Source organism: Mercenaria mercenaria, chromosome 4 (genome assembly GCF_021730395.1).
Source record: "Mercenaria mercenaria strain notata chromosome 4, MADL_Memer_1, whole genome shotgun sequence".
Taxonomy (NCBI): Eukaryota; Metazoa; Mollusca; class Bivalvia; order Venerida; family Veneridae; genus Mercenaria; species Mercenaria mercenaria.
This window is the reverse complement of record NC_069364.1, coordinates 55,472,324-55,484,883: the sequence shown is the minus strand read 5'-3', so window position 1 is coordinate 55,484,883 and position 12,560 is coordinate 55,472,324. Positions and strand designations below refer to the sequence as shown.

Below are 12,560 nucleotides of genomic sequence, written 5' to 3'. Positions count from 1 at the left end.
TGAAGAGGGTAGTAAATTATACATCTTCTGCTTTTCAGTGAAATAAATTAATATTTTCACTGTTTCAAATAGTACAAAAATCATTTTTAATTTTCACTAGTACGGAACTACTCTTATTTGCAAAAGAATATTTTTTTTATGAATTATGAATAATTGAAAATTCCTTGCTAAATATACTTCAGTAAAGATATAGATGTATATAAATACTTACAGGATGATAAAGATAAACGTTCCATTGTAATAAAATCTTATAAATCTGGAAATATCATAGAACTATTAGAAAGTTTTTCTACATAGATATTGTGACATCATGACATTGGGAAGCGGATATAAGTTGATTAAAAACATTGAAAATAAGTAAAATAATAAAAAAAATGTTTGTTTCAGCGTACGATCAAAATATATTTCACTTGTGTACACCTTAATTTACAATTTCACTCGTGCCTGTGCCACTCTTGGAACTATTGCAGATAATATTAACTCAGTGTAATATATTGTGATCTTACACAGAAAGAAAAAAATATCCTCTATATCATATTTTGGTCCTGTTAGAAAATATCAAACTTGATGATAAGGCATCTGAGCCAGCCTGGTTGACTAAATTTTTTAAAGCAGTGGTGAGTTTAATCTCTAGGTGACGGTAGATGTTCTCAATGATGATATTGCAAGACAATATGTCTGACTTATTCATCTCTGTTTCCTCTTTAGAAATGTCATTTGTTTGTGAAGGATAAGTCAGTAATTGTAGGGAATCCAGGAATAAAGTACAGTTGAACCTGCCCTGGCAGTCACCTCTATTAAACAGCCACTTGCCTTAAGCAGCCAGTCAGCTGACTTCCTAAACTTATTTTTTGTTCTATGTTAACTTAAGTTCAACTTGTCTTAAGTAGCCATTTGCCTTAAAGGGCATCCACATTATCATGATTATGCAGCTGCCTTCTGGGCTGCTTAATACAGGTTGACTGTTTCTTGACCACATTCAAATATTAAGGAGGTAGGTTACCTTGTTATAAGGGTAAAATCAAATTAGTTGAACCGCAGCATCGTTTTGTATTTCGTGTAATATGAAGTTTTAACTGCTAAAATCTCAGATTCGTTTGTCTCTGTCCCTTCAAGTTCAATTTTTATCCAGGTTTGAAGAACATGACCCTCCAAATGTATTTCATATTGAAAGAAGAAGGAAAATACGGATATTTAACACTTTTCAGTGTATTTTAGTTTCATTTATATCCGTAGAAGTCAGCATAATCTATAATTTTACTAGTATGCACGTTAGCTTTCTAATATAAGCTTAAAATATATATGTCGCGGGACTCGTGTTTCCATGGTAACGCATTTTCTTTCATTTTTAAACAATTATGTATAAAAATAGGGGTTTTCAACGGATTCAGTGCCATTTTGTTAATGACCAACATGGAATATTTGGGTAATATTATTAGCAAAATACCAAGCACTATACATGGTACCCTATTTTTCTTAATGTTTAAAGTAACCATGGCAACAGAGATGTTTAAAATGGCTTATGTCTTGCCCTTTGTCGTAATTTCTTATCAAATAATATTGAATTAGATTATCTTTCTAGTTGATGTAGCTTTAAAACATATTATTTCTAACGTAAGTTATATTTTCGTGTTATCTGCATTTATTCAAACAAATTTCTAAGCTTAGAATACTTACAGCAGTACCCCTCGTCTGGCATTTTTCATGGAAAAATCGTTCAACATGCTACTATTATTCTCATGGATATTGGTGAAATGAAAATAAAAAGCCGATGCTGTGTTTCTTAAATAGACTAGTGTCAACGCTTTTGAAATTTACATTTAGATACATAGGTCACGGGCTTCGTTTCCATGGTAACATCAATTCAATTCAAGAAACCACAATTTTCTACTGAAATTTGAACAATTTTAGATCTTAGTTTTAGTATATAAGTAACAAATTATCAACGGAACCTGAAAAATAGGTATTACAAATCGGCCTGCTAGATTTTTTATTTGAAAATGACCGTAACAAGTAACCTCTCACCCAACTATATTCCAAATAACATTGGTTACCATCATCCATTTTCTTACATTCCGCATAACATTTCAATATAACTACACAAAAGAAGCAAAATATTGATTATTATAATTAGAGCAAAAGACTAATAAAAAATATTTCAGCAAATAATGGTTATTTGAAAATAGTTTGAATAAAGAAAATGCACAGAATTACGTACTTTCAAGATAAAAGCTATTCATTTTGCGCGGTAACTGACACGTAACGTCATGACGTCAATGACGTCATTTTAAGGCAATATTGTTTTGAAGCGTTTCTGCGGCAATTTATTCATTATTTCTGCATTATTAAACCATAAAGCGTCAGATCGAAGACAGGTCTATGATTTGTTTTCAGAAGAATGAATATACAAACACATTTAGTTTGTCGTAAACGTCGTCGTAAATCGTCACGTTAGCTTCCGGTTGGACATGCGCACATACAAATATAAAGGTAACCTACCTCCTTAAATGAAATATTGTTGGGAAATTAAATTAGAATTATAAGTTGTTTAAAAAATATTTGACACATTTTGAACAAATCAAACTGCACAATTAAAGTTGCTTGAAGCCTGCATGTTTGTTTTTATATATCAGTGTATGTAATACTATGATAAACAGATATAATTTGATATTTATTGAAAATAATGAAAACATACTGGATTTTTACTAGAACCATGAAATATCTGCTATGGTATGACATCACGTCGTTTGTGTAAAATAGTGTAGTATAGGGTTATAACAAAAACATCTTTGTAGTATTACTTGTTCTTTTGGTTGTGGGTTACAATCATATAAAGAAATATTTTATTCTAAAGCTTGTGTTTCTTTCAGGACATAATTGTATTTCATGTCTATATAACTAAAATAAAAACAACTACAAAAACAAATTAACAATCACCAGCACATTCAGGAGTGGTAACTAGAATATGCTTTATAAACTTTACAAAAATTGGACACAGAAACTTTGAATTAAGCATTAATTTTCTGTTATGGAATATTGCTATTTGCAGTATACAGTGGTAGAGAGATAATATTTTGAAGGGGGGTGGGGCACCTGTTTCCAATGGATACATTTTTGTTATTTTCAGTATATGGTGATAGTGAAATAATATTTTTAGGAGGGGGGGGGGGGGGCACCTGTTTCCATTGATATATTTTTATTTTCAGTATACAGTTATAGGGAAGTCATATTTTTAGGGGGAGGGGCTCCTGTTTCGAATGGATATATTTTTATTTTCAATATACCATGATAGTTAAGTCATATTTTGTGGGGCACCTGTTTCTAGAGTACATATTTCTGGCTCATTAATAAAATTATTTTCATGTCTTGTATTGAAGAGTGCTCCTTTTACCAGTAATTCTGAATGTGCTAGTATTATCGTCTTCTTATTTCATTGTTTGTGCACATCATCATGCTGAGAACTTCATAAGGTTTTAAGTAAATGAAAATATAAAATGAGCCACACCATGAGAAAACCAACATAGTGCATTTGCAACCAGCATGGATCCAGACCAGCCTTCACATCCGCGCAGTCTGGTCAGGATCCATACTGTTCGCTAACAGTTCTTCTAATTGCAATAGGGTTTGAAAGCGAACAGTATGGATCCTGACCAGACTGCGTGTATGCGCAAGCTGGTCTGGATCCATGCTGGTCGCAAATGCGCTAAGTTGGTTTTTTCATGGTGCGGCTGAAATAATGGTATCACATTATAAGAAACTGACCATTATGTTTACATTTGATTAAATAGTTCTAACAAATTGACACCCTAATTGTTGAAACTACTAATGTGTTTTTGCTTCCTGTTGTGCAAGTTAAGCAGACTGTTTCTGTTACCCTTTAATGTTTAAATTGCATAAGCTTGTTTAACATTGCATGAACTAAACTTACTCAAATGATAATTATTAATTGATGTTTTAAATATTAATTCTTTTTCAACAATATGTTTTTGTTGCATGAGAATTAAGCTTAATGATTTGAAATAAAACTAAGAAAAAGCTTTGAGAGTGTACATTTTGGATGATGTTAATTGTTTTCAGTAACACATTTTGTTTCTATTGCTTAATTCTGTCAGTCCTATTTTTTTTTTTGAAAAGTGTGATTCCATCATATATTTGTAAACACGTTTGCAAAGACACCCAGAGTTGTTATTCTGTACACTTGCTTTCACAGTTGCCAAAACACTTGCTTGAACACCCCTTACTGCAGCCTCCCCTTTACTTTATAATTAGAACACAAGTTCGAACACACTACTTTCGTACACATGGAAAGATTTCTATTAGTGCGGATATTTACTGTCTGCATTTTAGATATTGTAATATTTGTACTAATACTAAATTTTTATGAAAATTTTAATCCTGATAGATAAAAAGCAACAAATTGAATTAAGTGTAAAGGGCAACAACTCTGATATTTTATTGGTTGACTTCTGCGTGCTTAGTACATTTGTGATGTTTCATAAATTATGTCATTTTAGACACTGCTAGGAGATGACCAGTATGTGTTTACACGCCTGAATCGTGTATTTGATGGTATGCCTTCTACAGACACACTGTCTCACAAACTTTTCCCACGACCTCCTTCGCCTTTTGAAGGTATGTTAACATTTAATACAAAGTTGTGCTTGATAACTTCCAGACTAAGTAGATACCAGACATTTTAAGCATTCAGAAACAGAAGTATTTAAATAAAGGACATTACTTGAGTGTCTTTTCATATTGAATTTATTCAACAAGTTGAATAAAATGATAAAGTGCGAGGCTCTGCCCAGCATTTTATCAATTTTATTCAATGAGTTTAATAAATTCAATGCGGAAAGTCACAAATGTTATATTCTTTTTTATCACATGTTAGCTTTTTCAACAATTTCTGTTGAAACATCAAAAATTCTACTTTCTTTTACTATATAAACAAGTAAATTTGACCAACGTCTTTTTTATTATAAACAACGTGGACGTCAAAGCTTTATTACACTAGTGTATTATCATTTTTATTTTATGGCTTAATTACACTCCCGGGACATTAAACACGTGATAAACAGACATAAGCTCTTTTCTGGTTTTGATTGTGTCGTATCTGTGGAAAAACAAATACATTGTAACTGATTGAGTTCTGACTTAAGTTGGTTGTACTTTAGAGGTAATGATGTAGGTTTAATCACACAGGTGTAAATGTTGCAATTAACTATTGTCTTTAATATTAGGTAAAATGAAACTGTGGCAAATAAACTCCAATCTAAGATGACTTGACAGTATAGTGAGGTATTTACTGTGGGACTGTATATTGTTAGCAGTATAGGACTTTCAAAGTTGCTAACTGAATGATATAATACTTTCAGGGCCAGCTCTAGCTGGTATTAGTGCTCAGAGTAACAACCCGTCAGTGGTAGGACAGGGAGTATTTGCTACTGCAAGTTTCGCCACCTTCAAGATGAGGAAAGATGTGGAATTGTGGGAAATTTGTTTCACAATGCTACAAAAAGTGCCAAAAGCTTACAATAAGGTTTGTTTGTTTACAACCTTGAGGTTCAAACACCAGCTTTTGGTAGTTCTAAAGCTTAGACACCATTGTTTGTACATGTATTTTCAGAGTATAAATAAGTTTTATGTTGTAACATTGATATGCTCTCATAAGTTTCCTTAGAAAAAGGACTAAAGTGCTAAGTCCTTGGACAGTCATATAATTCTACTTTTTGATAGCTTATTTTGACGTCTTTTGTAAAGTTTTTAGCTTTACTTAGCACAAAGTGTGTAAGTTTAGCTTTTTCCAGAATGTTTACCTAAACAAAATCTTGGATTAGTTTCATATTGGATCATCTGGGATCAAAAACTAGGTCACTGGAAGAAATCTTCGAAAAATTTTATTATAATTCTAGAGGCCATATTAATTATCTTTTCTATTTGAAATTTGGTAAAATAATGTAGGTCAGGTTTGAAAATGGGTCAAGTGCAGCCTCAAAATAGGACACATTGTCAAATTGTAAAAAAAAGGAAAAAAAAAACACTGCAGAACATCTTTTACTCTATTTTCTTAAAACTTTGTCAGAATATTTGTCTTTACGAATTCCATGGTAGAATTTGTCGTGACATATATAGGTCAGTTGAGTAACTTAGGACTTTCATGGCCCTCTTTTGCTAACAGTTACTAGCATGTAGATGGAGCTCTGTCTTATATGGAAATCATAAATAGAGACTTGTGCCATTTTGTTATATTTCTGTAGGATCTCAAGCGAAATGCAGAAATGGAATGAAGATAATGTTGTATAATTTCAGGATTATATTGTTGAAAAAGTGAAGAAGCTTGGAGGATTTACAACATTTAATTGTTACATCATGAAAGAACTAGAAACTATGTATAGACTTCTCACAGAAATTAAACAGACACTCACGGTATGTCTTTATCATACAATACTTGATATGTTAATCTTATATATATAAAAGTGGACCTTTTTATTAGCTCACCTGTCACAAAGTGACAAGGTGAGCTTTTGTGATCGCGCGGTGTCCGTCGTCCGTCGTCCGTCCGTGCGTCCGTCCGTCCGTAAACTTTTGCTTGTGACCACTCTAGAGGTCACATTTTTCATGGGATCTTTATGAAAGTTGGTCAGAATGTTCATCTTGATGATATCTAGGTCAAGTTCGAAACTGGGTCACGTGCGGTCAAAAACTAGGTCAGTAGGTCTAAAAATAGAAAAACCTTGTGACCTCTCTAGAGGCCATATATTTCACAAGATCTTCATGAAAGTTGGTCAGAACGTTCACCTTGATGATATCTAGGTCAAGTTCGAAACTGGGTCACGTGCCTTCAAAAACTAGGTCAGTAGGTCAAATAATAGAAAAACCTTGTGACCTCTCTAAAGGCCATATTTTTCATGGGATCTGTATGAAAGTTGGTCTGAATGTTCATCTTGATGATTTCTAGGTCAAGTTCGAAACTGGGTCAGGTGCCGTCAAAAACTAGGTCAGTAGGTCTAAAAATAGAAAAACCTTGTGACCTTTCTAGAGGCCATATATTTCACAAGATCTTCATGAAAATTGGTCAGAACGTTCACCTTGATGATATCTAGGTCAAGTTCGAAACTGGGTCACGTGCCATCAAAAACTAGGTCAATAGGTCTAAAAATAGAAAAACCTTGTGACCTTTCTAGAGGCCATATATTTCAAAAGATCTTCATGAAAATTGGTCAGAACGTTCACCTTGATGATATCTAGGTCAAGTTCGAAACTGGGTCACGTGCCATCAAAAACTAGGTCAGTAGGTCAAATAATAGAAAAACCTTGTGACCTCTCTTAAGGCCATATTTTTCATGGGATCTGTGTGAAAGTTGGTCTGAATGGTCATCCTGATGATATCTAGGTCGAGTTCGAAACTGGGTCACGTGCGGTCAAAAACTAGGTCAGTAGGTCTAAAAATAGAAAAACCTTGTGACCTCTCTAGAGGCCATATATTTCATGAAATCTTCATGAAAATTTGTCATTATGTTCACCTTGATGATATCTAAGTCAAGTTCGAAAGTGGGTCACGTGCCATCAAAAACTAGGTCAGTAGGTCAAATAATAGAGAAACCTTGTGACCTAACTAGAGGCCATATTTTCCATGGGATCTGTATGAAAGTTGGTCTGAATGTTCATCTTGATGATATCTAGGTCAAATTTGAAAGTGGGTCATGTGCCGTCAAAAACTAGGTCAGTAGGTCAAATAATAGAAAAACCTTGTGACCTCTCTAAAGGCCATATTTTTCAATGGATCTTCATGAAAGTTGGTCTGAATGTTCATCTTGATGATATCTAGGTCAAATTCGAAACAGGGTTATGTGCGGTCAAAAACTAGGTCAGTAGGTCTAAAATAGAAAAACCTTGTGACCTCTCTAGAGGCGATACTTGTGAATGGATATTCATAAAAATTGGTCAGAATGTTCACCTTGATGATATCTAAGTCAAGTTCGAAAGTGGGTCACGTGCCTTCAAAAAGTAGGTCAGTAGGTCAAATAATGAAAAAATGTTGTGACCTCTCTAAAGGCCATATTTTTCATGGGATCTGTATGAAAGTTGGTCTGAATGTTTATCTTGATGATATCTAGGTCAAGTTTGAAACTGGGTCAACTGCGATCAAAAACTAGGTCAGTAGGTCTTGAAATAGAAAAACCTTGTGACCTCTCTAGAGGCCATACCCTTGAATGGATCTTCATGAAAATTGGTCAGAATGTTCACCTTGATGATATCTAGGTCAAGTTTGAAACTGGGTCACGTGCCTTAAAAAACTAGGTCAGTAGGTCAAATAATAGAAAAACCTTGTGACCTCTCTAGAGACCATATTTTTCAATGGATCTTCATGAAAATTGGTCAGAATTTTTATCTTTATAATATCTAGGTCAAGTTCAAAACTGGGTCACATGAGCTCAAAAACTAGGTCACTATGTCAAATAATAGAAAAAACGACGTCATACTCAAAACTGGATCATGTGGGAAGAGGTGAGCGATTCAGGACCATCATGGTCCTCTTGTTGGTTAAGAAATGATATATATGTCCCTACACTGGGTCAGAAAATTTGATGTATTTTGTATTACTACCATTTAGCACTGGAAAAAAAGGAGTATATAAATGGCTTAATGGAACTGGAGGTAGAGTCTCTCACAATCTTAAGGTAAAATGTAAGAGCCAAGCATATTTCGTTAAAGTATTATTTCAGCTCATAGATATTTGTCAAATGTTTGATCTCCATACCATAGGCATGCTGCTTAAGCTAAGAAAACATTTTACAAATAAAATGAGATTGAACATGTGATTTTGTGTTTAAATTTGTTGTTTCTGAAAGATTTATGTCATGAAATAATTGCTTTGTTTCAGATGATAAGAAATGCCTGCGAGACAGAGAGTCTAGGAGACCAGGTATCTGAGACAGTTTTGTCAGCAGCTGATGACTTGTATCACCTCCGTATTCCACGTGTCTGGTGCAAGATGTCTGGTCCCTCAGCACCACCACTCACCTGGGGTCTTGGTTCCTGGCTGAATGAAATGCAGAGTAGATGTCATCATTTTGAAAAGATTCTTATACTGGTAATCATTGTAATCTGAATTATAAAATGGCAACAATTTGTTATGATGCTTGCAAAAGCCAAACATGCTAGCACCACACTACAAACATTCTTAAAGTAATCAAAGAGAATTAATCAGCCTTGAAAAACAGGTCGCCAGTTTTGTGGAAAACGGCATTAAGCAAAGATAGGGAATTGTTTTATTTGAAAAAATGACTAAGGTTAACAAAAACTGTTGGAAGATTATCTCTGAGGAAGATCTGTAACATTTTTTTGTCTTAATTTATATAATGTACAAAACATGGCACCTTGGTAATTGCTACATTCATTATACATTCCTGCTAAATTTTACCATCATGATTTAAGAACAATATTTTTTTTCCATTTCAGGGGCGAGAAAAGATGCCCGCTTACTGGTTGGGTGCATTCTTTAATCCTCGTGGTCTGCTGGCATTGATAAAACAAGACTACATTAAACAGTATTCTAGTGACAGGTCTGGCAATTTCGAGCAGTTTGTGTTCCAGACAGAAGTCACATCTAGGGACAAGGATCACGTAAGTGGTTATTTTAAAAATATTTTAACTCTTTTTAACTTTAGATGAATGATGATAATATTACATGGATAGGTTGGTTATTTCAAGAAAATATGAGCAATAGGTACCAACAGCATCCTATTACAGACAATTTGACATACATTTCTATTTATAAATCTTACAGTTAAGTAGAAAACTTCATTTGACCCCATGAATGTAACTTAATGCATGGATGGAGATTATGCATGTGCCTTTAATTTGTTACTATGGCAAACAAACATGTTGCTGTAATGGTAATAAATTTTCCAAAAATATGACATAATGTCTGAAGTGTGATCTTGTAATGTTTCAAAAGCGCAAGGCATTTTTTTCTTGAAATTTGAGACATAGGTAGATAGCAATATAGAAAATATGTATTGAATTATATTTTTGTTGCTTTTGCAGTAGTTGAAAATTATGAAAACAGTCCAAGAGATTTTTTTCATGGGATTTGGTAAAGGGGTAAAAGACAGTGTGGAGAATACATGTCATTACATTTCCCCCTTTATCTGAGCATCCTTTCTCCTATCTTTCAATCTGTCACTGGGCCACAAAAGATTCTTTAATTTTTCAAAGTACCTGAAAATTTTTCATGACATCTGATTTGAAGATGGGAGGGTATTTGGATGTTATGCTAGTTCTTCATTTATGTTTCAGTATAAAAAGTATGGTTCATATGGCAGAAAGTATGACAGATGCCCCTTCCTATAGGCGACTTCTTGCTAGCAGTATTCTTGTTTAATTTAGTTCTTAAATATTTGCAAAGAAATACTTTCTTACCAATTGTAATATTTTCATGATCACATCAATTCCTTCAAGGTTGTAAACGCATTAAATTGACATCCTCGATTCCTTGAATAAATCTATGATGTGATTTTTTTTATTATACAGTTGAGAGACCCACCACAAGAAGGAATGTTTGTTTATGGTATTTACATCTGGGGATGTGCGTGGGAGAAGACAACAGGGGAGCTACAAGATGCCCCGCCCCGTAGTGGGTACGCTACCCTACCCGTTGTCCACCTTACTTGTTGGCCAGCAAATGAAAAACCAATATTACAGGACAGTAACAGAGCTGCAGAAACGTATCAGTGTCCTGTGTATGCCTCTAGAATAGCAACACGTGATCCAATCATGGAGCTTGATGTCCGACGCGAGGGTATACCATCTGCTAGATGGTCCCTTAGAGGCCTTTCTGCTACAATCAGACCATACTAGAGGATAAAAAATATGAAATAAACTTTTAAACTCCAGTAGATAATGAGATGCAAGATATAAGATATTGATTTGAAATGTAAAATGTATCTTTACACAGAGGTGTAGAATTTCTGAGATATACAAATGGATATAAAGAGGTGTAGAATATCTGATATACAAATGGATATAAATGAAAAAGGATGGTCTGTTGTTGAGGAGTGTGTGTGTTTCGAAACACCAACAATGAATGACAAATATAAGAATGCAGTGCTTTTTGACTTTGTTTAAACTTTATTTGAATGATATTATAATTAAATCGTTCTGTTCCATACTGTAAGTTGCAATTAATGTGGCTGCCATGTTTATGTGTTATTGACTATATACTAGTGATATTTGTCACATATCATATTTCTATTGTTGTATATCTGGCATGACATAATTTATCTTGAAAGATTACATTATATTTTATTGTGACTGATAATATATACATTATATATGATTGCCAAAGGATCTGAAGTGCTTCATTCCGTCCATACCTGTTGTTTTCATTCCATTTAAAATGTGTGTGATATTTCACTCTAATACAACTGTATATTATGTTAAGAATTTGTTACTTATGTGATAATGTTACTGCTTATATATGTTTTATATTTCTAGTTTTGGATGCAGAACATTAAAACTTGTTTTGCACTTACCCCATATATTTATGTTTGTTAATATGTTTTACTGAATATTTATTTCTTTATTGTTTATGCTTTGCATGTATACATTTGTTTTGTGTTCTTATTGTATCATTTCCATATCAGTATTTTTTTTATTTATCAAGATTTATCTCGATTAACTCGATGGGAATAAATACTTACCTCAAAGTTATCTTTGTAGGTTCGAGGTAATGATAATGCAGACATGTTTTCTGTTCGTTTTGAAACTACAGAGTAATGCTATGTAACAGTCTGTCCATTAAAAAGGGATATAATGTGTCACCATTTCATTGTTTATTTCTTAATTATATGTTACGTTTTGTGAAGTTGTATGATTAGTGGTGATAAATGTTAATGAATTGTTTCAGAATTCTTATTGTGCCTTTGAAAACAAACTGCTGATAATCTTCCCTGCTGAACATTTTTAAAGCATTCAAATAAAGAAATAAATTACTTATTTAGTATCATTCTGTTATGCAATACAATGATTGTTTTAACATATACATGTATATGAAATAAAATTGTTTTCACTTTCAGACTTTAATTAATTTCTAACCAATTAAATGCATTTGTGTAACATATATATATAGTCCAGTTAACTTCTTATGATAAATACGGGGAACATTTAACTCGCGTTTACATTTTGTCGGGTTTATATGACATAATGGACCAGCGAAGAGACTGACCCCAAGTTGGATCGATATTTCTATTAAAGACGTAAAGGAACATTACCTGTGTTCAACGGTGTCTGCTGTCTGTTTACTTGGTTGCATTCCATTAGTCCTGATATATTTTCTAATGGAACATCTAATTTATTTTATTTCCTGTAAAATAATATTACACAATCTTACTCTGCTGTTAAGAGTTTCTTTACCTAAGGATACGTTGTCTGTGGTTTCACAATTCGATTTTGTTTGAACTTTGTTTAAATACTTGCACCGATAGAGAAGTTTAAAAAAATACATACATCACTTTTCAATATTTACTCCGTGAACTAAAGTTGTAAAAGCCAAAACA

The 12,560-nt window shown here is 33.3% G+C and overlaps 1 protein-coding gene across 27 annotated transcripts in view; it reads left to right on the top strand.

Annotated features, from left to right (window-relative positions):
• LOC123552894 (dynein axonemal heavy chain 5-like) overlaps positions 1 to 12,079 on the top strand; it is a 172,653-nt gene extending 160,574 nt beyond the window's left edge. For 22 of the 27 annotated variants that reach the window (XM_053541349.1, XM_053541350.1, XM_053541361.1 and 19 more), the window contains 7 exons: positions 2,710 to 2,730; positions 4,515 to 4,632; positions 5,376 to 5,539; positions 6,310 to 6,426; positions 8,885 to 9,094; positions 9,463 to 9,627; positions 10,537 to 12,079. In XM_053541349.1, the coding sequence (XP_053397324.1) occupies positions 2,710 to 2,730; positions 4,515 to 4,632; positions 5,376 to 5,539; positions 6,310 to 6,426; positions 8,885 to 9,094; positions 9,463 to 9,627; positions 10,537 to 10,863 (1,122 nt within the window). In that variant the 3' untranslated portion in view covers positions 10,864 to 12,079. The remainder of the gene's footprint in view (positions 1 to 2,709; positions 2,731 to 4,514; positions 4,633 to 5,375; positions 5,540 to 6,309; positions 6,427 to 8,884; positions 9,095 to 9,462; positions 9,628 to 10,536) is intronic. The other 5 variants (XM_053541364.1, XM_053541366.1, XM_053541363.1 and 2 more) reach the window with 1 other exon arrangement.
• Positions 12,080 to 12,560: the final 481 nt, after the last annotated feature.